Below are 27,229 nucleotides of genomic sequence, written 5' to 3'. Positions count from 1 at the left end.
ACTTATAATGGACTATCCTCTAACTGCAAAGTACAGAACTCACAACTTATTACGCTGACTAGGAAAATCTGGTGATTGGTCAGTGGAAATGTGTTTGTTCCCATTCTTCATGAATATCCTGAATATGTAGCCTACCAAAGTTCTAGAAAGCATTACATTCATTACATGTACAGTTACACATACAAATTGCTGTTATTCTTTAATCTATTTTACATTTATCGGCATTTGCAACATTCACACGTTACTCATTAGTGTACATATTTCGCTTGTATATTTACGTCATAAACAATGTCTTCCACAGCCTAGCCATAGCCGTTAATAAATATGCCACTCAAGCTATTGTAAAAGAAAACACAAGTGTACCAGTGAAGGACATGTATAAAAATAAATAAAAGTGAAATTGAGAGAGAGAGAGAGGTGTCGTGTAGGTGGGTGTTTTGGCCCACACTCATCGACCCATTCGACCCAATGATAAGGCGCAAGGCAGTGTGATGTCATCATCCCAGGCTGTGGCAACTGCTGCAGCGCTTATGCTTCTGTGCTGTTCTGGTGCTGTTTCTTTCTCCTGTATGTGATATATCTTATGAATTCCTTTACATTTTATATACTGTGTCTACTAAGTGTAGGCCTATATTACTTCATCTCTATTTGCTAAAGAGCGTGTGGCAAAACCCAGTGTTATTATTATTTAAGACATGCACTAATTTGTAACCTGTGATTGTGTATAACTATGTGTGCTGAAGAAGGTGTGTGTCAAGACCCACCACCTTTTGTAAATGTACATACGATGTTATTTATCTGGACTTTAGTAAAGCTTTTGACAGGGTCCCACAAGGAAGGTTGGTTAGAAAGGTTCGAGCACACGGTATAAACGGCGATATCTGAAAATGGATAGAATCCTGGCTGAAAGGACGAAAGCAGAGAGTATTAATAGATGGAACTAAGTCGGATTGGGAATTAGTAACTAGCGGTGTACCACAGGGTTCAGTACTCGGTCCCTTATTATTTATTATATATATAAATGATCTAGACTTAGGAGTCACTAGCAGTATCAGCAAATTTGCCGATGATACAAAAATGAGGCGTATCATTAACTCGACTGACGATTGCCCTAACTTTCAAAAAGACCTCGATACATTGTCCAAATGGTCTAAAACTTGGCAAATGGAATTTAACGTTGAAAAATGTAAAGTACTTAACGTAGGTAAGACCATTGGAGACACTAAATACGGCTTAGCAAATCGGAATGCGAGAGGGATCTAGGAGTTATGGTTAGTAACGACTTTAAACCAAGGCAACAGTGTATTAATGCGAGAAACAAAGCAAATAGGGTCCTAGGATTTATTTCGAGAAGCGTGAGCAATAGGTCATCAAAAGTAATACTGCAACTTTATTTAGCATTAGTAAGGCCACATTTAGACTACACAGTACAATTTTGGTGCCCTTACTATAGAATGGATATTAATTCGTTGCGAAATGTACAGAGAAGAATGACAAAAATGATACATGACGTTCGGAACCTGTCATATGAAGACAGACTAAATAAGTCTGCATTCGCTAGAGAGGCGTAGAGTAAGGGGAGACTTAATTGAGGTGTTTCAGTGGATGAAGGGTATAAATAAGGGAGATATTAGCAAGGTACTTAAAGTGAGCATACAGGATAGAACTAGAAGTAATGGTTTCAAACTAGAAAAATTCCGTTTCAATAAGGAAATAGATAGAAATTGGTTTGGTAATAGAGTAGTAGATGAATGGAATAAGCTACCTAGTAAAGTAGTTGCTGCCTCTTCCATTGAGAGTTTCAAGCATAGGCTAGAATTTTTTTTTTTTTTTTTACGTGTCCGACTCAGGGCAAAGGCTTCAGGGCCTATTTCTCGGGGACAGTGACCTATTCCGAGGCCCAGTAGCCCTCCTACACCTCCACATGTCACCACTTCGGCACTAACACCCACCATCCATATTGAATACATGCTAGTGCTGTCTCATACACGGTTGGTGTATTGGTATTAGTGGGGGTATTTTTACGACATGTCGGCGGGTCATCTGGTAGATCAGGAAAGTCTGCTTTTAGGAAATTCAAATCCTTAAACTGTTCCCTGCCCCAGTCAGGATTCGATCCTGGGTCCATTAGGACCACAGACCGCCTCTCTACCGATGACAAATAAGGGGTGGCTATAGAAAAAAGAAAATCTTATAACCTATACTAATTCATAATTTTTCCTTTACAGGTTACACTATGATAGTCTCTGTTCTCCTTTCACACTTTCCTGTAAAATGTCCACGCCAGTTTTTCTATACTGCGTGGTGTTCTTTCTGACTTTTTCCTGCCAGCATCGGATGGAGGGTTTGGAGGGCGGGGGAGAGCCTTCTTCTTTGCTATCCTTATCTCATTCTAGTAGTTCAGTTGCTCTTCTAGGAGCTGCCTAGCATGGACCAACCGGCCTACTCCAGTTATCCTCTCTTCTTATGTTCTTATGTATGTGACTCTCGATTCTTGTAGTAGGAGTTAATGATGAATACAGGGAGTTTATCTTGATTTATTATCTTCAGAGAAAATCTTTAGTTGAGCAGTGTATGTATTACAGAGACTGAATACACTAAGTAAGTCTAGTTGGACCCCTCTTCTTGTTCACTCCACTCCCTGTCGGTTCTATAGCTAGCCTCCTTCTGAGCTCTGCTTCCTAAATTCTGGTGTAGCAGGGGTCGTGTCACGTGTGTTACACTGTTGTTGGAATGTTCTAGAAACCTGTGTGTGAGTATGTGTGTATGTGTGTGTATGGTCACTAGGCATTGTTCGTATGCTGTCTCGCTGACACACTACCTATATCATCCCCTGACTTGCTACTTCCTGTGTATTGTCAACATTTCCTCAGTTACACTTGCAAGATTATTTCCCATTCCCAGGCTTGCCTGGTGCTCTGTCTATCTATCTATATATCTATCTATTATGATTTGTAATTATATTATGGAGTCCTAACATTGCTCGGCCACGCCGCTGAAGGTCCTCCGACAGCAATCATCATTGACATATGCTAATCTATTAGTACATAATATTGATTATAATATTGTATACATATAATATTCATAGTAAATTGCAATGATCTAGTAATATTACATTTTAAACAAGTTGTATACATATTTGAATAAATGCACAAAAGGTAAACTATTTAACTGTAATACAGTATGTACATGGGTTATTGTAGTGAAATGCACACATGCAAGAAAAAAAAATAGTTTAAAATTAAGATTATGGTAAGAGTTATTAATATTTCATTTAAAGATAATGCTACAGGTATGCCATACATTTATATCATGGGTCATTCTTCTTTGTATTTTTTTTTTTAATACTATATACAAAATATGTACACTTCATTCAGGGGGGTTAACTTGGATGTTAACTCTACCTACACTAAATACTGACTCCAAATTTGCAATTCTTGCATGCATTCTGTGCATTGCGAACAGCAGTACTGCAAATACAGTGCAGAAGATTATAAAGACAGTAGGTGCTGGGCTATACACATAATATGGGTTGAACATACTCAAACTCAAATCTTCCCAAGGCTTCATTGTTTCATTGATCAGTTGCATAGTTTCAAACTTAGGTGAAGTCAACTTAATATTTGTGCTCATGTTTAAGTCCATATCAGGCAGTGGGTGGAAATGTTTGTGTGTATGATTGAGGATGGCGTAGTGATTGATGGTGGATAAAGTGGACATGGATGGTGTAAATACCGCACAGTAGTCTGGTGCTATGTATAATCCTGAGGCTGAAGTATGAGATGGTGGTATATCTGGACAGACTATGTAAACTGATGTGTTATGAGTGAAATAAAAAAAAACTGTGAGTGTCCGATGCGTTGATGGTGTACAAGCTTATCTGGAGCAAAAGTGAAGTTGCAATGATTATGAATATTGTTATTTCTGATGATAGCCATTTCACAAGGGACTGTATCAGTAGGCTGAAACGTGAAAATGTACGCAGGACAAAGATGAACAGCATGTAAGGATGTGCGGCACTTTCGTTCAATCGTTGATTCACTTGCGAAAGTGACAGTGTTCCGTCTCTTGGAGACCATGATGAGTTCGGTGTCTGTGTTGATTTTGATGATGACCAAAGTGTTGTTATTTTTAGAGGGGAAGGGGTGTATTTGGTATACTGTGAACAGGTCTTCAGTTATGAATGGTACATGAACTACTACTGATGTTGGTGTTAGTGTTGCTTCTAAATATGGATAATATTGCATGAATTCCCTACTTCGGAACAAAGGCTTCAATTTATGTTTATGTATGCCTTGACTAATTATCTGACGTAGCTCATGAACTGGGAGTAAGTCAATTGTGATCTTGCCATCACCAGCATTCGAAATTCCTTGCATAACTGCCCTGTAACGAACTCTAGTGTTGTCTAATTGTAGTAGAATTGTGTCAATATGTTCTGTGATGATCGAGAAGTGTTGGAAAAGTGTTACGTTACCTTCCATTTCACTTATTTTATCTACACTTTCGAGAGCTATGTTTTCTGCCTTTTTCAGATTTTTCACAATTGTCTTCATTGCTGAGTTATGTCCTTTGATGAATTTATCTTGGTATGATAGTACCTGAGCTATTTTGTTAAATTTGTTGTTTATTTCTTTAAGGTCATCCTCTGTAGCCAATCCAAAGATGTTCCCAAGAACTGCGCCACCCAGGTCGAACAAACCGCGCTTTTGGCGAGTACGTGTGATGTTGTTCCTGTTGCTCAGCACCTCCGTTCCATAAGATGTGAGATCTTGGATCATGATGAGCATAGTTGACTTTGCCTGTTCTATTTTCCATTTCACTAACTTCACTATTTCATTCACTTCCTTTATGTTATGTGCTTGTGAAACATAGCTTCCTATCATGAAGTCCAGGGTTCGCATAGGTTTCGCGAGATTTTCTAGATAAGAAGGTAATTCATACAAGTAATCCAGACTTATTTCAGTACTCATGACGTCTTTTACGATTGAAGTCGTGGCCGTTGGAGCTATGAGGCATCCTTGTCGTACTATGTGTTGGGGGTCTAAGTGTGCATATCCTCTTGCCATGTAGAGGAGAATCCATACCATAAGTCCCTTCATCGCTACCTACCGAAAAAAAATCTATTAATTTCCTAATATGGTCATGCTGTGGTCGATGATAGTGATGATTTGCGTTACGGTTGATTGTTATTTCATTTATAGAAGGAGTTTAAATCGATATTTAATTCTCGTAAATGACGTACTGTAGATTTTATTGGAACAGTTGCACCTATGTTTGATTGTTTGGTATATGACCTTAATTTCTTTTTGTAATCGTTGTTGTTTTCTTGCTTGGTTTCTTAAGGTACGTTCGCCTGTTCGGTTGTATCCGATGCTGAATAATTATTGGATAATTCCCTTGAAACTCGTTTTAAATGGTCAATATGAACTTGTTTCTCTTCGCCAGTTGACAGACTTAATTAAAACTTTGTTTGCTTTTATGTTAATTACTCTGTATGGGCCCTCAAAGTTTGGGGATAATTTATTGTCTCTCGTATGAATGATACCATAAACAATGTCTCCTAAGCTGATAGGTGAATCTCTTGCCTTCTTGTTAAATGCCTCCATCATTTCTTCCTTGGAGATCGTAATTGTTTTTAGACTCTTTTGTGTATGTCCTGGAATTCACGTTAACGGAGTTTAGAGCAATCATCGTAATTGTATATGGGCAGACTGTCACCTTCTAGGAGCTCATATGGTAGTTTTTTATCTGTCCCATATATAATGAAATGTGGTGTGTCACCTATGGATTTATTTATAGATCCATTAATTGAGGCTTCTACCCTGGGAATCCAGTCATCCCAGCTTGCATAATTTTCACTGAGAATGTGTCGTAGCACATCTAATACTTTTTTCTTTTGTCTCTCTACTAACCCATTAGATGCTGGGTGATAGGCCAAAACGTTAAACTTTTTGATGTTCTATTGTTTACATATTTCTTGTAAGATATCAGAACTAAATTCTCCTCCATTATCACTTATTAGTACCTTTGGGGTAGTAAAGCGACATATTACATTATCTGTTATTGCCTTTGCTACTGTCTCTGCTGTTTTATCTTTAATTGGAGCTAAAATGACATAACGGGAAAAATGATCCGTTGCTACGAATAAGTATAGGTTATTATTGTATGATAATGGCATCTTAAGTAAATCAACAGCGACAACGTCCCATGGTTGATGTGGTACAGGGTAATTACCCATCGGTGCAGGTGTGATTCGGTATCCTTTGTGTTTTGCACATGATTCGCATCTGTCTATATGATTATTTATATCTTTTCGTAATGAAGGCCAGTAATATAACAGCTGGGCTTGTTTGAATGTCTTATTCTTTCCAGGATGTCCTGCATGTGGGCTATCGTGTATCGTTCGTAATACTTGGGGTATCATGTCATTAGGTACTACCAACTGGTTAGTATTTCTTTAGCGTTTTGGTTGTTTCGGGTTAGTCTTGTATAATGTATTATTGACCATTGTGAATTGTTCGAGTGGGACATGCAGTTTGGGTAATTGTATGTCATCTCCACTTTCTAACTTGTATATAACTTTAGACCATATTGGGTCAAGTCTTTGTGCTTTTGCGATATCATCGTGGTTTGGGATATTTCCTTTGAGATCTAATGACGCGACCTGATTTGTATTCGGGTTCCTAGATAATGCGTCAGCTACTATGTTCATTTTACCTTGTATATAATGAATTTGTTCATTATAGTTTTCAACTGTACATTTCCATCTTGCTCTCCTCCCAGAAAGGAGTTGTTCTTTAAACATACCCACTAGTGGTTTATGATCGGTGAATAAGTGGATTTCGTAACCATATATCAAATCTCAAAACTTTTGTAATGCAAAAACCACTGCAAGTGCCTCTAAGTCTGTAGCGCAATAATTTTTCTCTGCACCTTTTGTTTGTCTGCTGGCAAATGCAATTGGTTGATTCTTTCCTCTTTTATCTTCCTGCATCAGTACAGCCCCTAATCCTTTAACCGATGCATCTGTACAAATAAGAAATGATTTTGTGTAATCCGGATATGCTAAACAAGGTGCATTTGTTAGTTTAATTTGTAGATTGTTAAATGCCCTTTTTTGTTCTTCTTCCCATTGCAATATAGCATTTTTTTTTTTTGAGTAGTTGGAATAGAGGAAAGGCTATATGAGAGAATTGTGGTACGAATGACCTATAATACCCAGCTAGACCTAAAAATTGTCTAACTTCGTCAGTCGTAGTGGGTTCAGGAAAATCTCTCACTGCCTGTATTTTGTCATCCGTGGTCTGAATACCATTAGAACTTAATTTGTGGCCTAAGAAATGTACTTCCTTAAAGCAAAATTTGCATTTAGAAAGCTTAATTTTTAAACCAGCATCACTAAGCTTTTGTAAGAGTAAGTCTAATTTCTTGAGATGATCCGTAATATTTTTCGTTGCGATTATAATATCGTCAAGATAAACAAATATTCCTTGTCCTAAAATTCCGGACAATACGTAATTCATAAGACGCTGGAATGTGCCTGGGGCTGTCCTCACTCCCATCGGCATCCTTGGATATTGGTAGCGGCCTCTATTTGTGGAAAAGGCAGTGTATTTACGTGACTCCTCTGCAACCGGTATTTGATAATAGCCATTTAATAGATCGATTGTTGAGAATATATTATTCTCCGGTCAAATATTCTGTAGAACGTCGCTTAGCAATGGCATGGGAAATCGGTCTGGGATTGTGTGATTGTTTAGTTTACGATAATCTACTACCGCACGCATTTCTCCATTTCGTTTGGGCACGAAGAATAATGGGGCATTCCACGGGGAGACTGAAGGTTCAATAATTCCAAGTTTTAACATTTCATCGACATACTGATTTGCAAGTGTACGTTGGGAGTGTGGGATGCGGTAGGCTGGTACGAAAATTGGTGGTGTTTCTGGGTGCACATTAATCATGTGATTAATCAGGTTAGTACACCCTAATTGTTCTCCAGGTAATGCTACGGTGTCCCTGTGTGTTTCCAGCAGGGTTAACAAATCATTTTCTTCATCAAATTCACCTGAGTGAATTAAATTCTCTCTTATGCTTTCTCTATCCGTAGATTTTATCTCACTTGTTACTCCAGCTATAACCATTTCCTTCACAGGGGCGGAACATTTTTCAATATTAACTATACAAGTCCCCTTTTTCAACTGAACTTCCCCATTCATGTGATTAATTATGATTATCTGAGTTCGCCCTTCGTCGTTCATCTGCCATAATGCATCTTCTACCGACAATCCCCTGACTTTACATAATTCTTCTAAGACAAGAACAGTACTAGTCCGTAATTTGCTCTTTAAGGTAAGTTTCATATAGGAATTAGGTGGTATAACTAAATCATTGGTGAGATGGGCTGGAAAAACTGATAAATTAGTACTGTTACCTGGGTCACTAATTCTGGAGGCTGGGGCTGGTGGTGGGAGTGGATCTATACACTCATCTGTTTGTGTATGTTTGTTTAAGCTTTTAATATTACCAATTCTTTTTGGTTCTCTTTTACTAATCGGTGAGGGCTCTGATGGTATTTCCTCTATGAATTCATTGTCAAAGTCTATTCCATTCATTTGTGGGAGTATAGTTATGTTCTCTGCTCTCCTGCATCTTAAGCCCAGTAACATATGAGCTTTAATTGCTAAGTTTTCAACGATTTAGAATAATGCGGAGAATGGTCTTGTAGTCTCTGTGAAACTGATATTTAACCTTATCATACCTTTTACTGTAATTTTTTTTCCATCTACCGTTTATAAATCTAGATCAGCTTCTTCCAGAAAAGCTACTTTCTTCTTATTTTTAAGAATTCTATTTATTTCTTCATGTGTTATTAAGTTCACTGGAGAGCCTGTGTCTAAAAATAAGGAAACGTTTTGATCCTCACATACAGCTGGTATCAAGATACACTCATTTCCCAACATGCCTCCTATGTGAATTTTAGACTTGCTTTTCTTTATGTTTGTTCGTTTTTTGTCATGCCTTGGTCTTCCCCCGATTTGAACATAGACACAATTTTTTCTACTGTTTTGCAGTTACTGGTCCAGTGCCCTTGGTATCTATGATGCCTACAGTAAGGACCAAATCCTTGTGTCTTTTGTCTATCCTCTTTTGTTTTGATAAAGCATTCATTCCTTGTGTGCCTTGGTTTTGCACAATAATGACATAGAATGGACCTATCTCTTGACTGTGACCTAAGAGGTGACTTCCCATATGTAGTGTTGTTTGTGGCGCGAGATCTGCTCGGGCTGCACGAAAACTTATGAAACTGCCTGTAGCCTGGTGTTTGTGATCGAACCCTCGTCACGTTTATTTGTTTGCTTTGCCTGCTTCGGGTCGCGATCGATTTTGTTCTCTGTTTGGGGTCGGTGTAGATGTTTTCACCGCTGATACTGTCTCAGGTACTCTCATTCTACTAGAATGTGCAGGTGTGTCGACCATACATGCTTTACTGCACTGCATCTTTACCTCGTTCATTAAGTCTAGTAAGCACATGCCTGGGGTGTACACGATCGTCTTGGCGATCTTAAGGGTCCTATCAGGTAATTTACACAAGGCGGCTACATAACCAATGATGTCCACGACGAGGTCTGGGGACATCTTTCCATCATCTGTTATCCAATTTGAGTTTTCCAAAGTAACTAACAATGTTCTTTTGATTGTGGAGACATCAGCAGTTATTTCACTGAGCAAATGGTTTGTAGTGTGCTCCCTTACAAGATCTACAATCTTATGTAATTCTGGAATTATACCTGGCAAGAAGTTCATACCTCCAGAAAATTTCTTCAAAAATTCAGTTTTAAATTCATCATATGTCCTAGCCTTGAGGAGCTTATCTGATTTCAATAAATTGCTTGCTAGACATCTTTCCTGGCTTAGGCAAGATGAAAAAATGGCAGTTTTCTCTTGTTCATCGAGGATGTGGCGCTTGATGAACATTTGTTTGCACTGACTGACCAATGAAATGACGTCAATACGATCTTTTTCTGTGCCAGAGAATTTTGGGGCAGTTTTATCTTCATGGTAAACATAAACATGAGGTGGGGGAGTTTGATCCGCGGTATTTGTTTCGTTATTCATTTTCACTGTTTGCTCTGTTAATTTAACTTGGACTTGTTTATCGTTGTGTGAGGGAATGATGGAATATGATTCGCCTGCACGTTGCACTATATCAAGTATATTCTCATAGGTATGCAAGGCAGAAACTAAGTCCTCACTTGCTACGTCAGAGGGGGTTTCCCACTCGTCATCATATGGAACTGACGTATTTGTTTCTTGATCTTTAGTTTGTGTTGAGTTTTGTACAGTGGGTGTGTTGCCTTGGTGCTCTCCTAATTGTGAATCTGTTGTTGGAGCTAATTGTTTTTCATCTGGTATTAATGTGGGTGGTGGCGAAAATATCCCTGTCATTAAGGTCTGGTGTTATGAAATACGCCTTTTGTTTATGTCTTAACTAAGTAGATGAGTAAATGAGTTGTAATAAATGATAGATAATGAGTGTATAAGTGTATATATATAGAAATAAGTAAAGGAGTTGAATATACCTAATTTTAGCACTAAGAAGAAATGAGTAAGTATAATTTCACCCACTTGATACAGATCGGAGAGGCGTGTCGATGCAACTGTCGATCTCGGAAGAAAAATGCAGTGTTGATTGAAGATCTCTTGATAATTCTAGTGCTGTGTTGATGGACGATATTACTCAGGAAATTCCATGGCCTGGTGCTTGTGGTGGTTAACAGCTGTCACAGGCAAACCTCAGCATAGAACGTCGAATTTCCAACTCAATATTGTGGAAATAAATGAGTATGAATAGGAGCTATGTGAATAATGAGTAATGAGTAGTGGGTGAGAAGTGCCTGGTGTCAGTCACACGTTGCTTGGCGTGGCCTTATGTCAGCAAACTCGCTTGGTGATGTCATCTCAGCAGATACACATGGTGACGTCGGCTTCCCACACTGGTAGCTCTGGTGAGTAACTGAGTAGCGATGCATAACCTGGGTGAAGAAAGGTGAGTAAGATGCGTTATAAATGTGGCTCTGATGTTTTGCTGTGTCTTGATCTCTGCATCAGCGATGGAGGTAGGCGGGAGAGAGTGTTGGGGTTTTGTGTGCTTGTGCTTTGGTCTTTCTTTTTCTTTACTTGCTTTGGTCTTTCTTTTTCTTTACTTGCTTTGTTTGTTTTTTTATTCTTCTTGCTGCTGCTTGAAGTTACGTGAAGATTATAGATGTGTTTTGTAGACTTGTAGGCTTGTAGGCTGTATTTTGTAGGAATTCACTGCAGAACTGAAGCTAATCTTGTAAAGTCTCGCCTGCTTTTGTAGAAATTCACTGTTGATTCGAAGATGAGGTCCGTACGTTCGCTGCCAACCAAATGTGACTCTCGATTCTTGTAGTAGGAGTTAATGATGAATACAGGGAGTTTATCTTGATTTATTATCTTCAGAGAAAATCTTTAGTTGAGCAGTGTATGTATTACAGAGACTGAATACACTAAGTAAGTCTAGTTGGACCCCTCTTCTTGTTCACTCTCTCCACTACCTGTCGGTTCTATAGCTAGCCTCCTTCTGAGCTGTGCTCCCTAAATTCTGGTGTAGCAGGGGTCGTGTCACGTGTGTTACACTGTTGTTGGAATGTTCTAGAAACCTGTGTGTGAGTAAGTGTGTATGTGTGTGTATGGTCACTAGGCATTGTTCGTATGCTATCTCGCTGACACACTACCTATATCATCCCCCGACTTGCTACTTCCTGTGTATTGTCAACATTTCCTCAGTTATGATTGCAAGATCATTTCCTGTTCCCAGGCTTGCCTGGTGCTCTGTCTATCTATCTATTTATCTATCTATCTATCTATTATGATTTGTAATTATAATATGGAGTCCTAACATGTACTCTCTCACCTTCCCCATCTGTGATGGTGTGGGCCAGTCTACAGTAAGTATGAGTATTCACGGCTAATAGGTCCTAACCATGAAAACAGCTCACTCATGTGATGATATCATGATCTGATGCGCCGGGGCAGTGTTTGTAAGTCTCCGACTCGCCCCAGCTACAAGCGTGCCGTAGCGATGCTTTTGAGTCAAAAAATGCACTAAAACGGCAGGAGTGCGGATTTTCATCTCAGAGATTACGAAAAACGCCGAAACCAAGGGATCACTTTACAGTACTCAAGGACATTTACATCATTACATTACAACTGAATTTATGCAGTATTCACAAGCAAAGGACTGCATGGGCCTCATTTTGTAGTAAGAATCCAGGATGACTACTCTTTCCATACCAGGGGGGACCCCAAAATTCCCGGAATAGATTGACAGTGCGGGAAAAAGAAATAGTTCCCCGTTGAGCCGGTAGGCACCACCTGCATGCAATCTGATCAGTTATTCTGCCTCGTGGCAATGCACTGAGTGAGTTTAGTCCACATTTCTGGCATTTTTCCTTTGTTTGTGCATTTGACTTCTGTGATTTCGTCCCCAAACCATTATGGCAGGTTTGAGCGACCAAAGAGTGTGCATATTTTTTTTTTTCACTCGGGGAAACCGCGGCTGAAGCAATGACAGTGCTTGGGCAAGCTTTCAAGGAGCAGGCTATGAAAAAAAGACACAAGTCTACAAATTGTGCGTGCATTTTCAGAAAGGCAGCATGTCAGTCCAACACTCTCCACATCCTGTCCGTCCTTCGACCTCTTGAGCAATGAAAACATCAAGAAACTTCCACAGGCAGTCTTGGAAGACCTTTCTCGCACTATTTCACGAACCAGTGGAGGCCACAGGCGTTTCTGGGAGTTCAGTGTAACGTACATGGCATGCATCGAATCTCAGCAAAATTCGACTCCCATCTGATAGAAGGTCAAAATGCAGATCGTGTGTCATGACTTCAAAGAACAGTTGAGAAATGATCCAGAATTTCTTTCACGTCATTACAGGTCTGAGTTTATGGGAATTATCCCGAAACAAGAAGCAGTACAGGCAGTGGAAAACGCCGACATCTTCAAGACCTAAAACAGTGCGTCTGGTCAAGTCGAACAAGACAATATTGATATTGTTTTTTGACACTGAGGGTGAGGCGGTGGCAGAATGGGTAGGGAGGCAGCCTGCAGTCCAAATGGACCCAGGTTCGAATCCCGGCTGGGGCAGGGAACAGTTTAAGGATTTGAATTTCTTAACCCGTCACGTCCCAAGGTTTTCCGCACCTCCGACATCCCCCAATCCCGAGGTATTTTCGATTTTTTTTTTTTTTTTGGCTAAAACCTCCACTTTTGTTGAGAAACATCGAATATTCATAGAGAAATCGCTCACCTGAGGTTTAAAATACTCAATCCAGGTAGGAGTTCCTCCTTACCTGACTGGGTTTTCTAACATGCTGGCACCAAAGAAAACGAGTTCTGTGGGAGGGTAACTATTTCACACAACTCATAAACGGTATTTATTTTTTTACTTGGTACGAATTTATATGTAGTATGAGAGTATATTGGTTTTCAAGCAGTAATATAAGCATTGTTCAACTCACTAACTAATCACCACACCTGACCTTCTTCTGCCACATTACCTGATCATTATTTCTGACTGTTTTCTCTTCTAATGCTATGTAAACTTTGTCCTCCACATTGTCATCGATTGGGGAATCACTCTGGCCCTGAATATCTTTACTGGCCAGGTCACTGGTAACAGGTGAATTGCCGAGACAATGGCGTGAGGGGGGAAGGGGGGAGGTTATGCAGTGTAAGGCATCGTCCCTGCTTGGCATCTTGTAGAGGAATAGAGGAAGGTGTCCCGTGTATACGTACAAAAAATCACGCGCGAAAATTGAAAATTGTGCAAATTAGGGACCTTGCAATTGCACGACGTACCAGTACATCGCGGGGACTGGCAAATGCAAAATGTTGCAACGTACTCATACGTCGACGGGACGGGGCGGGTTAAAAAAGCAAACTTTTCTGATCTACCAGTTGACCCGTCGACATGACATAAAAGTACCCCTGCTAATACAAGTACAACAGTCCCGTATGAGACAGCCCTAGCATGTATTCAATATGAATGAATACATACTAGGGCTGTCTCATACAGCGCTGAAGTGGTGACATGTGGAGATGTAGGAGGACTACTGGGCCCCAAGGAGGACCACTGGAACTTGGGAATAGGCCCTGAAGCCTTTGCCCAGAGTCGGACACGTTAAAAAAAAAAAAAAAAAATGTTCCCTGTGGACGGACTGTGATCCAGCAGTTTTATATTACAGTGCTAAAGTATCAACGGGAAGGCATCAGAAGCAAACACTCAGAGAAGTGTCGCACCCAGAAATGGTTCATGCATCACAACAACGCCCCATCAGACACCACATTGTTAGTTTAGACATTTTTGGCCAAAAACAATATTATTATTGCTCCACACCCACCATACTTGCCATTTCTTGCTCCTTGTGTGTGTGTGTGTGTGTGTGTGTGTGTGTGTGTGTGTGTGTGTGTGTTATTGCTCCCCAAGTATAAGAACTGAAAGACAAGATTTGACAACTTAGAAAAAATCCAAGAAAAAACACAGGAGTCTTTGAACAAGGTAACAAAACATGACTATAGGAAGTGTTTCCAGGAATGAGAAGAGCACTGAGACAAGTGCCAAGCGTCTCAAGGGGAGTACTTTGATGGGAACTAAAATGGATTTGCTGTAAATTTTGTAATGAAGTTTTTGTTAATTCCAGGAATTTGGGGGTCACCCCTCGTACATATCTCTTCTGCAAAATTATATTACCTGGTGTTGTCAGGCATGGATGACAGCTGGCCCCCCAAAAGGAAGACTCTAAATTGATACCCTATTTGTGAAGGTAATTTGTGGATGCCCTGTATGTTTGCCACAGAATCCATCTGGCTGTTGACGCGTGAGAAGAACCCATCGCCACTGGTGCTGCAGCGAGCTTATGCCATCATGCACCACCTGGGCGTCGACATCAGGAAACTGGAGCGCGTCGACCAGGTACCGTTTTTATAAACGCTCCCAAGGTTAAGTATGCATAAGGTTGTTTTTATATGTATGTTTATCTTATTAATACAGCTATCAAACATTTCACGTTCGAATTAGTGAGTACAGTACCAAAGTTAGAAAATACGGTAATCAGAATTATTTGTGATAAATGTTAACTTGAGGCTGTCATAAGTATTAGCTAAGATCTTTTATAGATACATTAACTTGAGGAGACCGTCATAGATATTAGCTAAGATCTTTTTTGGATACGACTCCAGACCTGTGGGGGTATTGACCTGGCACCGCCAGAGGGACCCGTGCCCATACCTGGCGACTATGACTACCACAACACCAATACCTACACTGGGTCACAGCCAGATGCATCAAGGAGGCAGGAGGTGAGCCAAATGGGGAGCATTTTGTCATATATCCATTTACATCTAACCCTTTATTACCTAATCAGGAGCTTAAAGACCTGGGGCTTGGCTGCAAAGTTGAGACATTAAAGGCAAGAGTGACCTGTTACTTGCCACGTTGCAGCAGTATATGAACAGTAAGCCTGGAGTCTGTGTGACCCTTTTTGTTTACAGTAATTATAAATCCTGTATGACCTTGTTTTACAGTAATTAACGGGCAGTCAGTTCTGGGAACATCATTAAGTAACTTAAGTACTGCCAGTACTGTACATTTTTTCTTTTCCTATTTCTGAACTCTGCCTTCCCCATTCGTCAGCGGAAAATCAGTGAAGTCACTTCGAACTGTAGGAATGACTGAGTTTCGTTTGCATGAATTTTAAAGTAAGACGTTTTATTTAGATCATTGTTTAAGTTGTCGTCTTCATTTGTACAGTTATGATATACTCTGTTGCCAGATTGTGGGGGCTTTTAATTATTCTTTGTTGTGGTGTGTAGTCTTTTGTAGTTTCACCATTAACATACCAGTCGAATTTAATTATACATCCCTTAACAATGGCAGTATAACTAATGAATCATGATAATGTTTCCAACATGAGAGGCAATACCCCTGTTTCTTCATGTTATTGTAAGTACTGTAATGCTTTGATTTCCTTAGACTGCTGGTGATCTAGTAGTCAGAGGTACCTGTCAGAGTAAAAAGTTAAAGCTGTCCTCACCGGTTTGAATCCTAGTTGGGGACCTGAGGGGGGGCGTGACGACCAAGCGAGTTGCCTAGAACCGGTCTGACTCATTTCATTCCTGAAATATTCGCGGCTTTTCCTGTAACCTTCTCTTTGTCGAGCACCACCTCTCCTCTTCTAAACCTCACTTTCTCTTCCTCACTGAGACTCAGATGTCTGAGATGACTGATATCAAACCCTTCTCTGTATCCTCATACTTTCTCCATACTCATTCCAAAGCCAGAGGTGGCTCTTGTGTATATGTCATCTCATCTCATCAGCCGTTTGTGTGTCCACTGCAGGACCCGCCTATCCCGACCAAAGTGGGGACGATACAACCAATGTATCTCTACCAAGTGGCTTAGGCTGTCTAGTAGAGATTGTATGTAGGGTGAGAAGTGCTTGTAAGTGTACAGTAATTGTGGTGTTGGAGTGGCTTTGGATGTGTGTGTAGTCTGTGAACAAGTGTAATCGGCCCACGCAAGTCGACTGGGTGCAAGCATACTTATAGTAAGCGACACTGGTTCAACCACAGCACCCCTTGTGTCCGCTAATGCAGTACGTGGCCTGAAGAGCACTCCCAAAGTTTATTACTCTGGCGGGGCGTGAACCCTCGTTCTTTAGTGTACGATAATGCACACTTTACCACTGTACCACAGAGGCTCCTGTGTATATGTACGCAGCAACATATCTTGTTCTCGTGTTCCTGAACTTGAATCTTCTGAATTCTCTACTCTCTGGCTTCGGCTTTCCTGTCATTCTCTGACTAAATATGTCTACGTTGTTTACTTATTCCCTAATTCTACTGACTATAAAAATTCTTCAACCATCTTACGTCTAAGATGGAACACATCCCATCAATTCTTTTTAGGAGATTTCAGTGTTCACCACCACATTTGGCTCTCTTCTCCTTTCACTGATCCACCTGGTGAACAAAGACTACATCTTTTCTATCCTTAATGACCTAGAGCAGCATCTACAGCACTCTACCCAAATCCCTGACCACATTGGAGAGAGTTCCAACTTACAGTAAATGACCTCTTCCTTACAACTAATGTTTCTGCATACTCTGTTAATCCTTCCACTCTGTTGGGCTCCTCCGATCACAACCGTATCACCTTAGCCTGTCCTATCGCTCCAGTAAGGCCTGTGGACCCTCCCAAGAGGTGACGGTTGTGGCACTTTTGAGCTGCTGGTTGGGAGGCCTTCAGGCAGTATTTCTTTGATTCTCCATGGAATGGTTATTGCTTCTATGGCCGGGAGCCATCTAAGTGTGCCTTGCACATAACGGAGTTTATTTTCTGGGGCGTGGAAGCATACATTCCTTTCTCATATCTTATGATTAATGCAAAAAATCCTTTATTTAATAACACTTGTTCTAATGCTGTCCACAACAAGGAGAGGGCCTACAAAAGGTACCAGAACCAACCCACCCTTGAATCTCATCACTTTTGTGTTTCTGCCCGGAATCATGCAAACTTTGTTTTTCGCTCTGTTAAAGATAATTTCATTTGCACTGAATGCTCTGAAATCTCCAACTCAAATTCTTCCTGATCCTTCTGGCATCTTGCCAAGAACCATTCTAACAGCTTTTCCTCATCATCCATCCATCCTCTTTTCTACTCTAATGGCTTTACAGCTATTTCTTCTACTGATACAGAACTCTTCGCTCAGACTTTCCCCTCCAGTTCCACCTTAGACGATTCCGGTGCTGTTCCTCCATCACTTCCCCCCTCTGACTTCCTCATGGCTAACATTAAAATTTCGTCAATTGATGTATTTTCTGCCATCACTGACTCAATACTAAGAAGGCATATGAGCCTGATGGGGTCAGTTCTGTTGTCCTCAAGAACTGTGCGTTTGTGCTTACACCCTGCCTAGGTAAATTCTTTCGCCTTTGTCTATCAACTTATACTCTTCCTTCTTGCTGCAAGTTTGCTCTCATTCATCCTGTCCCAAAGAAGGGTAACCATTCCCAACCCACTAACCATCGCCGAATTGCTTTAACATCCTGTGTCTCAAAAATTTTCGAGTCTATTCTTAAAAAAAAAAAAACAAAAAAAAAAAAAAAAAAAAGCATCTTTCCTATCACAACCTTCTTTCTGATCGTCAGTATGGGTTCCGTTAGGGATGCACCACTGGCGATCTTCTCACCTACCTTTCAGACTCCTGGTCATCCTCCTTTCGGGACTTTGGCGAAAGCTTTGCCATGGCACATGACATTACAAAGGTTTTCGATCGAGTCTGACATAAATCTTTCACTTCCAAACTGCCCTCTTACGGTTTCTATCCTTCTATCTGTGCCTTCATCTCTAGCTTCCTTTCTGGTCGTTTTATAGCCGCTGTTGCAGACGGCCATCGTTCATCTCACAGGACTATCAATAGTGGTGTTCCTCAGGGCTCTGTCCTATCACCAACTCTCTTCTTTTCATTCATCAATGATCTTCTAAGCTGTACATCTAACCCTATCCACTCATACTCTGATGACTTCACCCTTCACCTTTTCATTCACTTCCCACAATGTCCATCCCAACAGTTACTTCAACAAACAAGGGATGAGGCTATGGCACAACTAATGTCTGACTAGGCTGATATCTCTGATTGGGGTAAAAGTAATCATGTTTTTAATACATCCAAAACTCAGTTCTTACATCTTCAACCCAACAAAATCTTCCACAGGAGTATTCTCAATTTTTTAACAATATCCAACTCAATCCTGCATCATCTTAACATACCTGGGGTGTCATTCTCTTGGGATTTATCTTGGAAAGCTCATATTATCTCTTGTAAAAGCAGCATCCAAGAGATTAGGTGTGCTAAGCCGACTCCGTGCCTTCTTTACCCCTGAGCAGTTGTTGTCATTATGCACAGGGTTTATTGACCCCTGTGTTGAGCACAACTCTCACATGCTGGGAGGCTCCCCACATACAGCTCTTCTCAACAAGGTGGAGTCAAAGGCTTTTCGTCTCAATCACTCTCCTCCTCTTGCTGGCTCCCTTCAACCTCTGTCTCTTTGCTGCACTGTTGCATCATTATCTCTTTTCTGTCGCTGCTTCAGTGGCCACTGCTCCTCTGAACTGTCTGTGTGCATCCCTCCATCACTGTGGTGGATGCATAACACCCGTCTAGCAGCAAACTTTCATCCTTTTTCTGTCCAGCTCTCTAATGCAAGAGAACTGTAACTCCCAGTCCTTCATACATGCAGCAGGTCATCCCTGGAAGTGTCTCCCTTTGTGAGTATTTCTACTGCCTATGATCTGTCTTTCAAACACAGTATGTCCAGTCATCTGAAAATGAACAGAGCTTGAATTTAGCTGTGTTATCTTGTTTTGTTTTGTTTTTTATTGGGAAGAACAATTTGTGGGCCCCTGGCCTTTGGTTCCTTCATCCTTGCTTAAAAAAAAAAAAAAAAAAAAAAAAAAACGCAGCTTTGGGCTGGGTTTGGGATGGGGCTCGGATCTATGCCAGAGGGTTCAGGGCATTGCAGTTCCCAGGCTGTTGCGTCCACCCAACAGTAAGGAACCTGAACCAGGGATTAGCACCCCTGGAGGCTGCCCTGTCATTGGGTACATAATGGAGAGGTAGTCATGAGCCAAGATGCGTTTGGATGGGTGTCTCTGTATCTGCCCTGGCGGGGTACTTCAAGGCCACTGGCACAGCCATTGGCCGCAAGTAGTGGGCTGTGGGCGTCTCTTCCCCCGTCTGGGCTCGGAGCTGTTTGAGCGGGGCCTGTGCTCTATTTCCATCTTTTATTTGCCCAGTTTTGACGAAGACCAATCATAAAACAAGAAGCAAATTTGAAGGAACCAAATCACCCAAAGGGTTCAGAGTGGCCCCTTGGAATGTAGGTAATATGAGGGGAAGGTGGCAGAGAACTTGAGTGGATGTCTGTTGCATCCAGGAAGACAGATGGAGAAGAGAATCAGCAAAGGTGATTGTTGGGAAGAAGTGTAATGTAGGTTGTTTTGGAAGTGAAGTACAGACGGATATGGTGGAGTGGGCGTGCTTGTTGAAGAAAAATGGATGAGATATGAACCATGTGAGACTGAATGGAAGGATTGCGTTATAATGCTGAAATTAATGTTTGGAAAACTTCAGCTCATGGTATCGATATTAGGATATGCTGCACAGATTGGCATGAATTATCAAGAAAAAGACAGTTTCTGGGAAGATTTGATACGTGTGGGTAGTGGTACGGGTGATGATAGTTTTGGGAGAGGATTTTAATGGACACATTGATGCAGCAGCACAAGGGGATGTGCAAATGGTGCCAGTAATGCAGAAGATGAGAGGATACTAGAGTACAGGGGAAGCAATGAACGTGGTTGTGTGCAACACGGAACCATAGATAGAAGTGTAAATGAGCAGCACAAGCTCAAGAACAGTCTGATTAGTGTGTGGATAAACAAGGGGCCCAGCAAGACATGGTAACGTGGTGGTGCGATGAGGGTGTAAAAGCTCCAGTTAAAGAAAAAATAAGGCTTCAGGGAAGGGAAAAGCAGGGATAACAGAGAGGAATATTTGGTAGCTAGGCATAGAGCCAGAAAGGAGGTGTATGGAGGAAAGTCTGAGTCTCAAGAAGATTTTACTGGATAGCCCAAATAGTGCTGACAAGGAGGAATCTGGTATTTAAGGTGTCCAAACAGATGACAAAACAGGGACGTCATAGGTAAACAGTGTGTGACGAAAGATGGTGTTTGTGGATAGTGAGAACATTGAGGATGGAGAAAGCATTGTAACTTTGCTAAACGAGGAGTTTCAATGGAACGAGGAAAGTTTGGAGCTGGAGAATCCAGTGTTTGGCCCTCGTCCATTTGTTGATACTGGTACTGTGAGCTGGGCAGTCAGCAGGATGCGGTTGGGGAAGACTGTGGGTGTGTCTGGGTTGACATGATATTTTTAAGACCTATATATATATATATATATATTCCTATTTCTCCCATCTTTCCTGTCACTACTTATTGCTTTTCGTTCCGTTACAGGTGCCTTTACATTGAGTGACAAGCCAAATGGTTTCCTGTAAGCCAAGAAACCATTTACAATGCTGGGTGGTAACCATATAACCAAACCATACGTGCTCCCTACGTGTCAAGTGGGTTGGTGGAGGGTTAGTGCCCCTCCCTGTAAAACAAATAACTCAGAGTCAAATGGCCACCCCGTACGGGATTATGGCGTCTGGATATGGATATATATATATATATATATATATATATATATATATATATATATATATATATATATATATATATAAAATTTATTTATAGATAGATAGATAGACAAATAGGTAGACAGATAGAGAATGGGTTTAATTACTGATTTGATAAACTTTATTATATATGAGTGTATTGTTGGGTGACTGGTTGAAGAGCGTCATTATAAATGTAAATAAGAGGAAAGGTGATGCCCTGGAAAGGAGAATTTATAGAGGCAGAAAGCTTTTGGAACAGATAATGGAGAGAAAAGGAAAAAACTGAATGTTGATGAGATGCAGCTTGGGTTTATGTCAGCCAATGGGACCACTGTTGCAAAATTCACTGTCAGACAGTTTAAGAAGAAATACGTATAGGAGAAAGAGAGAGTTATACTTTGTTGAAATGATGAACTTGACAGTGAGAAAGCTTGGGATTGAGGAATGGCTGGTTAGAGTGGTTATGGCAATGTACGAGGGCGCTTGCACGCAAGTGAGAGTGAACCGAGGTTTGACTGATGAATTTTCAGTGAATGTTGGTGTGCATCAAGGGTCAGTTTATTGTTTATCATGATGCTTGAAGCTCTCTCACGTGACTTCGTAACTGGACTTCAATGGGCAATGTTGTATGTTAGTGACGGTGTATCACTGAGAATTAGAGGGGTATTGGAGGAAAGACTTAAGAAGTGCCGACATGGAGTGGGGTACAAGGGTCAGAGTAAACGTGGATGAAACAAAAGTGACGATGCAGTGTGTAGGACAGGTGGTGGTGCTGTCAAAGCAAGAGGAATGTGGCCGTGTGCATTTTGACACAACGATGTGGGAATTAACTCATTTTGTGCGGTGTTTGTGATAAGTGGGTGCATAAGAAATGCAGTGGCATTAGTGGTAGGTTGCAAAATAATATTAATTTTGAGTGTGTGGCATATACAGGATGAGCATATGAGCGTACAGAAAGAGAGATTTGGGGAAGGATTAATCATGCTGGAGAATCTCTTGAGTGTGCTGATGAGTTTTTACTTTGGGGGGACCAGGTATGTGCTGGAGGTGGGGCTGGAGCTAGCTCAGCAGCAAGGGTAAGAAGAGGTTAGGAGAAGTTCAGGGAGTTGTTGCTCCACCTGACACTGAGAGAGCTCTCCCTCTGTGCTAAGGGTTCCTTGTATGCTGCATGTGTTAAGAGTCTAATGCTGTACGGTATTAATTGAGACTTTGACACTAAAGGAGGTGGATATCCATAGGCTCAAACATACAGAGATGAGATTGATTAGATGGATATGTATCGCGTTCCTTGAATGACAGGCTTGGGGGGTTGCGACTGTGAATGAAGAGTTAAGAAGTTTGGGACTTGAATGTATTAGTGTTGTGGTGAAAAGGGGTAGACTGAGAAGATTTGGGCATGTGGAGAGGATGGAGGATGGCAAATGGGTGCAGAGGGTGAGAGGTGTTAATAGCGAGGGTAGAATTGTGAGAGGCAGACCGATAAAGACTTGGGATGAGTTTATAGAGTGTGACGTTTGGGATAAAGGATTAAATAGAAAGGCTGCTAGAGGTCAAGCAGCGTGAAGAGCTGCAATTAGGTGACCAAGACCGATGCATGCAAGTGTGTTAGAGCCCTTATAAATGGAATGACAAGAGCTGGCTAGAGGGAGATTTTATTGCCATAGAGTGCCACAAATGATGTCGGTTAATCACATACCTTAAATATTTTGAACTGAAGCAGCCTTGCCTCAAACTGAATAATGCAGGACTGATGGCTGCTGTTGTTATATTTTAATGTAATGAATTCTTAGAGCATTAGTTGTTTTAGTACACCTGTGCTTTGATTGTCGCCTTGGGGTGTGTGGTATGTAATAGGCTAGGCTTGGGTCCCGACACCTTACTGAGGGCAGTATGAAACGACCTGTTACTTGTTTTTGTCTGAACTGGTGCCTTAGAGCATGCATATTTGTAGTATTACTTGCCTGTCATTACGCTTGGTTTGGTGTGCAGGGTTTGAACTACTACTACGACTATGACTACACCTACGCCATGGATGACTACTCTGGTGATGAGGGCAGCCAGACAGCCTCCTCAGTGCCCAATTCACAGCCGGTCAAGTCATCACAGGTACAGTCGCCATCTAGCCACTTCGCTGTGTCTTACCCACCACAGCCCACTGACTCCAATGTCCGCCGCAGACCCCCTCCAATCAGGTGATGCATGAAAGAACTCTTGTGTTACCTACGCATGTATACAAATAACTGAAAAGTATCATTCTCTTCTTATAACTGACATTTTGAAATACAATAGGAGGGTTTTTGAAATACTGCACTTTGTTGTTTTTCGGTGTACTGTAGTATATTTTCCCTTGTGTCACCCAGTAAAGCAAAGTAACATGACATGCATACCAGTTTTTACTTAATCAGGATTACCTGACATAATATATTTATGGAAAAACAATGCTCAGATGCATTTCACTGAACTAAAGGATAACACTTTACATGTTCTATCATGGACATTCCCCGTCGGTGGGTTCATAGGCGAGAGCAAGGCACTGGAGATGATGATGATGATGATGATGATAACTAACGCCTTTCATTCAGAAGTCTCTTATAGTTTTGTTAGGTAAGGTCATCTGGTGGTAACGACGGTAACATTACATGACTAAATTTCCTAACACCACACCCACCTGCAGGAGATGGCAGCCCAACAGGCGTCGTCACGTGCCCACAGATGAACGCATCACCCTCGGCCAGTCCCTCGCCACCAGACTCTGGCACGTCCTACACACCCCTATCAGAAAGTAAACACACACACACACACACACACACACACACACACACACACACACACACACACACACACACACACACACACACACACACCAGGCCATCTTTTATACAAGTACAGTAGAAGTCCCCTTGTTCTGATAGAGCAAGTGTTTGTGATCAGTCATCTCTTTTGACAACCCACCTGCCTCAAACCATCTCACATGCACAGTACAAGTCCCATTAAGAGATCAAGGTCCAATCAGTCTTCATTATGGCACCTTTTATTTGTATTTGTTTATTTATATATTTTGCTACTGAGTCCACCGTAAAGAAAAAAAAAAAAAAAAATGTTAATGCTCCATGGTAACCTGAAATGGTCGCTTCGTTGTATTGCCCAGTTTACAGTACAGCACTAGTGGCACTGAACATGTGGTGTTTTGGAGCGTCCCCCTGACTTATAATGAAGACTGCTGGTACCTGATCATCCATTATGGGCCAAGACATTAATAGACAATCCCGCATTAACCCATCAACATGCTGAAGCCCACAGCTAGACTACTGTAACAGAATACATTTAAAAGTATATTACTGTTAGCCTACACCCTTTGTTGGCACTGTTAAGTGATCGAAGAACCTCCAGTCACCTCTATGGGATGGAGCCCGTGCACTTAGTAATGTTGCTACTCTGACAAACATTTTAACGGCTAGATCTTGTTTATTACATACAGTGCAAACTGTATGAGACTGTTCAGAGCTGTTTGGTAAAAGAACCTAATTTATGACGTGTGAATCTTTTATGGACTAATGTATTTTGATGCAGTTGTGACCGTACATTATGTAAGAATTTGCCAGCGCACTGGACATGAGTACTCTGGGATATTTTGTGACCCACTGGTTGGGTTGTTATTTATATATTTATTACAAATTAGGATAGAGTTGTTGTTCATTTCTTAGTTATAATAGTATTATGATCCATTTCGTACTGGTTTGGATGGAAAATTACCGATTAGAAATTATTCATTCGTTAGTAGACCTGTGTGATGTATTTGTTGCTGGTCTGAACAGAAAAATTACGGATGAGAAGTTGTTCATTTGTTAGTAGACCTGTATGAGCCATCTGTTTGAGCCATCTGTATGAGCCATCTGTATGAGCCATCTGTATGAGCCACCTGTTACTGGTTGGAGGAAAAAAAAAAGTTTTCGATTTATTAGAACACCAGACCCATTTTTAAAAGTAGGAACTGAAGGTGTCGATAGCTAGCCACTGAGTAGACCTGTATGAGCCAGTAGTGTGTGTTACATTAAATATTGTTGTTTTGCCGAGGCGTTTCCCTGTAACCAAGAGTCAACAATGAACCGCATGCTGGTGCTGGAGAGTACGGTACACAGGACTGGCATAGAGGACATTGACACAAATCTGGTGCACAGTCAGTAGTAGTAGAAATAATAGTAGATGTAGTAGTAGCTTAGTAGTAGTAGTAGTAGTAGTAATGGTTGTAGTGGTGGTAGTAGTACGGTAGTAGCAGTACTAGTAGTAGGAATAGTAGTGGTAGTAGTAGTAGTAGTAATAGTAGTAGGAATAGTAGTAGTATAGTGGTGGTAGTAACAGTAGGGTAGTAGTAGTAGTAGTAATGGGAGTAGCAGCTGTAATAGTACTAGTAGCAGCAATAGTAGTAATTACCTATGTCAGTGAAGTTAGTCAGAGGTTATGTATTTAATATTCACCCTTATCTGTTTGTGTTTAAGAGTCTCAGAAGTTGATGGATTTCATTGAAACTTGTTTAGTGGGTGGGCAACGGGTCAAGGAAGAGTTGATTAAAATTTAAGGTATATCCGTAACCAGATGCAGGAATAAAACATGAATTTATTGGACTGGACTGAATTGATGTTGTAATGAGGAGGGGTAGATTGAGATGGTGTGGGCATATTGAGAGGATGGAGGACGACAACTGGGTGCAGAGGATGAAAAGTGTAAACGTCGGGGATAGGGTTGTGAGACGCAGGCTGAAAAAGACCTGGGACGAGGTCATAGAGCATGTTCTTAGGGAGAGGGAACTGAATAGGGAGGCTGCCAGAGATCAAGCACCGTGGAGAGCTGCCATTAGGTGACCAAGGCCAATGCATGTAAGCATGTTGGAGCTTTTATAAACGAACTTTGCTGGAGGTATGTACTCTGTAGGACTGTATAACAGGGCAGACTCCCTGTCGAATAAACTTTCTAAGCGAGACCATAAATGGTGTGTGGTAAAGTGTTTTGGCGTGCCGAAAGTTGGTGCTTAGCAGTATTTTTATTTGTTGTGAGATCTAGTGTGTGAATTTTACTTTGTGTGTGGACTAGTGAGAGAGACGACTTCCGCACCTGAGATGAGTGTTCCCACTACTAGTTTTAAGAAAAGTTACCTCTGATTTAAAGGAAGAATTTTTACAATAAAAGCAGGAGGTACAAACTCTCAGGCAAGAGTGGGCTGAGTTGAGAAGGTTGGCAGAAGAGTTGTTTAAGGCGAAGGATGAGAGGAAGGTGGAAGGATGGAAGCTTGCGAATAACGGAGCAACTAAGTTCACCCTTTACAAGCAGGCGAGTGTGAGGTGTAAGAACATTTCAGTACTTTGCGTGATAAGTGCGAGGGGGAGAACTTGAGGGATCTAGCACCAGTCTGGGTGGTGCCAGACCATCCTGACCGGCCACTGGGGCTACACATGTTAAAATTAAGAAAAAAGCTCTAGTTGGAGACTAAGGTAAGGTATTTAGACAGAGGTATCCATACTTCTCTAAGAAAACATGTGTCTTCCCTGAGCCACAGTAGTGAATGTATTGGATGAGACAGACATCACAAAAGATGGTGAAGATAATCCCATTATCTTTATCAGTGTTGCCCCACTGAGGGGCATCACCTTGACACGGTGGTGGGGCTTGAAGTGTGGCTGGCAGTGCCACCTACTCTACTGGCATGCCTACCTTTGTAGAGTTCGGCATTTGTCAGCCTTGTGGACTAAGCACCCCCCTACGTTACTGGTAGAGGAGGCCTGCTGGTGATGTTGCTTGTCCCCGCCCATTTGCCATCTTTTTATTTTTTTTATTTTTTTTTCCCACGTGTTTGCCGTGCATGGTGTCCCGTAATGATGGGAGACGGGAGTTCTGGATGTTGAGCGATGCTGCACACTGC

At 41.2% G+C, this 27,229-nt stretch overlaps 1 protein-coding gene across 1 annotated transcript in view; it reads left to right on the top strand.

Annotated features, from left to right (window-relative positions):
• LOC145407067 (apolipoprotein D-like) overlaps nt 1-24,101 on the top strand; it is a 146,103-nt gene extending 122,002 nt beyond the window's left edge. The window contains exons 5-8 of the mRNA XM_080278090.1: nt 14,889-15,004; nt 15,271-15,390; nt 23,305-23,507; nt 23,990-24,101. Of these exons, the coding sequence (XP_080134216.1) occupies nt 14,889-15,004; nt 15,271-15,390; nt 23,305-23,507; nt 23,990-24,101 (551 nt within the window). The remainder of the gene's footprint in view (nt 1-14,888; nt 15,005-15,270; nt 15,391-23,304; nt 23,508-23,989) is intronic.
• The last annotated feature ends 3,128 nt before the right edge of the window (nt 24,102-27,229 follow it).

Source organism: Coenobita brevimanus, chromosome 72 (genome assembly GCF_032717465.1).
Source record: "Coenobita brevimanus isolate Jiangsu-jjx chromosome 72, ASM3271746v2, whole genome shotgun sequence".
In the NCBI taxonomy this organism is placed as follows: Eukaryota; Metazoa; Arthropoda; class Malacostraca; order Decapoda; family Coenobitidae; genus Coenobita; species Coenobita brevimanus.
Note: the sequence above shows the minus strand (reverse complement) of the source record. Positions and strands in the feature narration are given on the sequence as shown.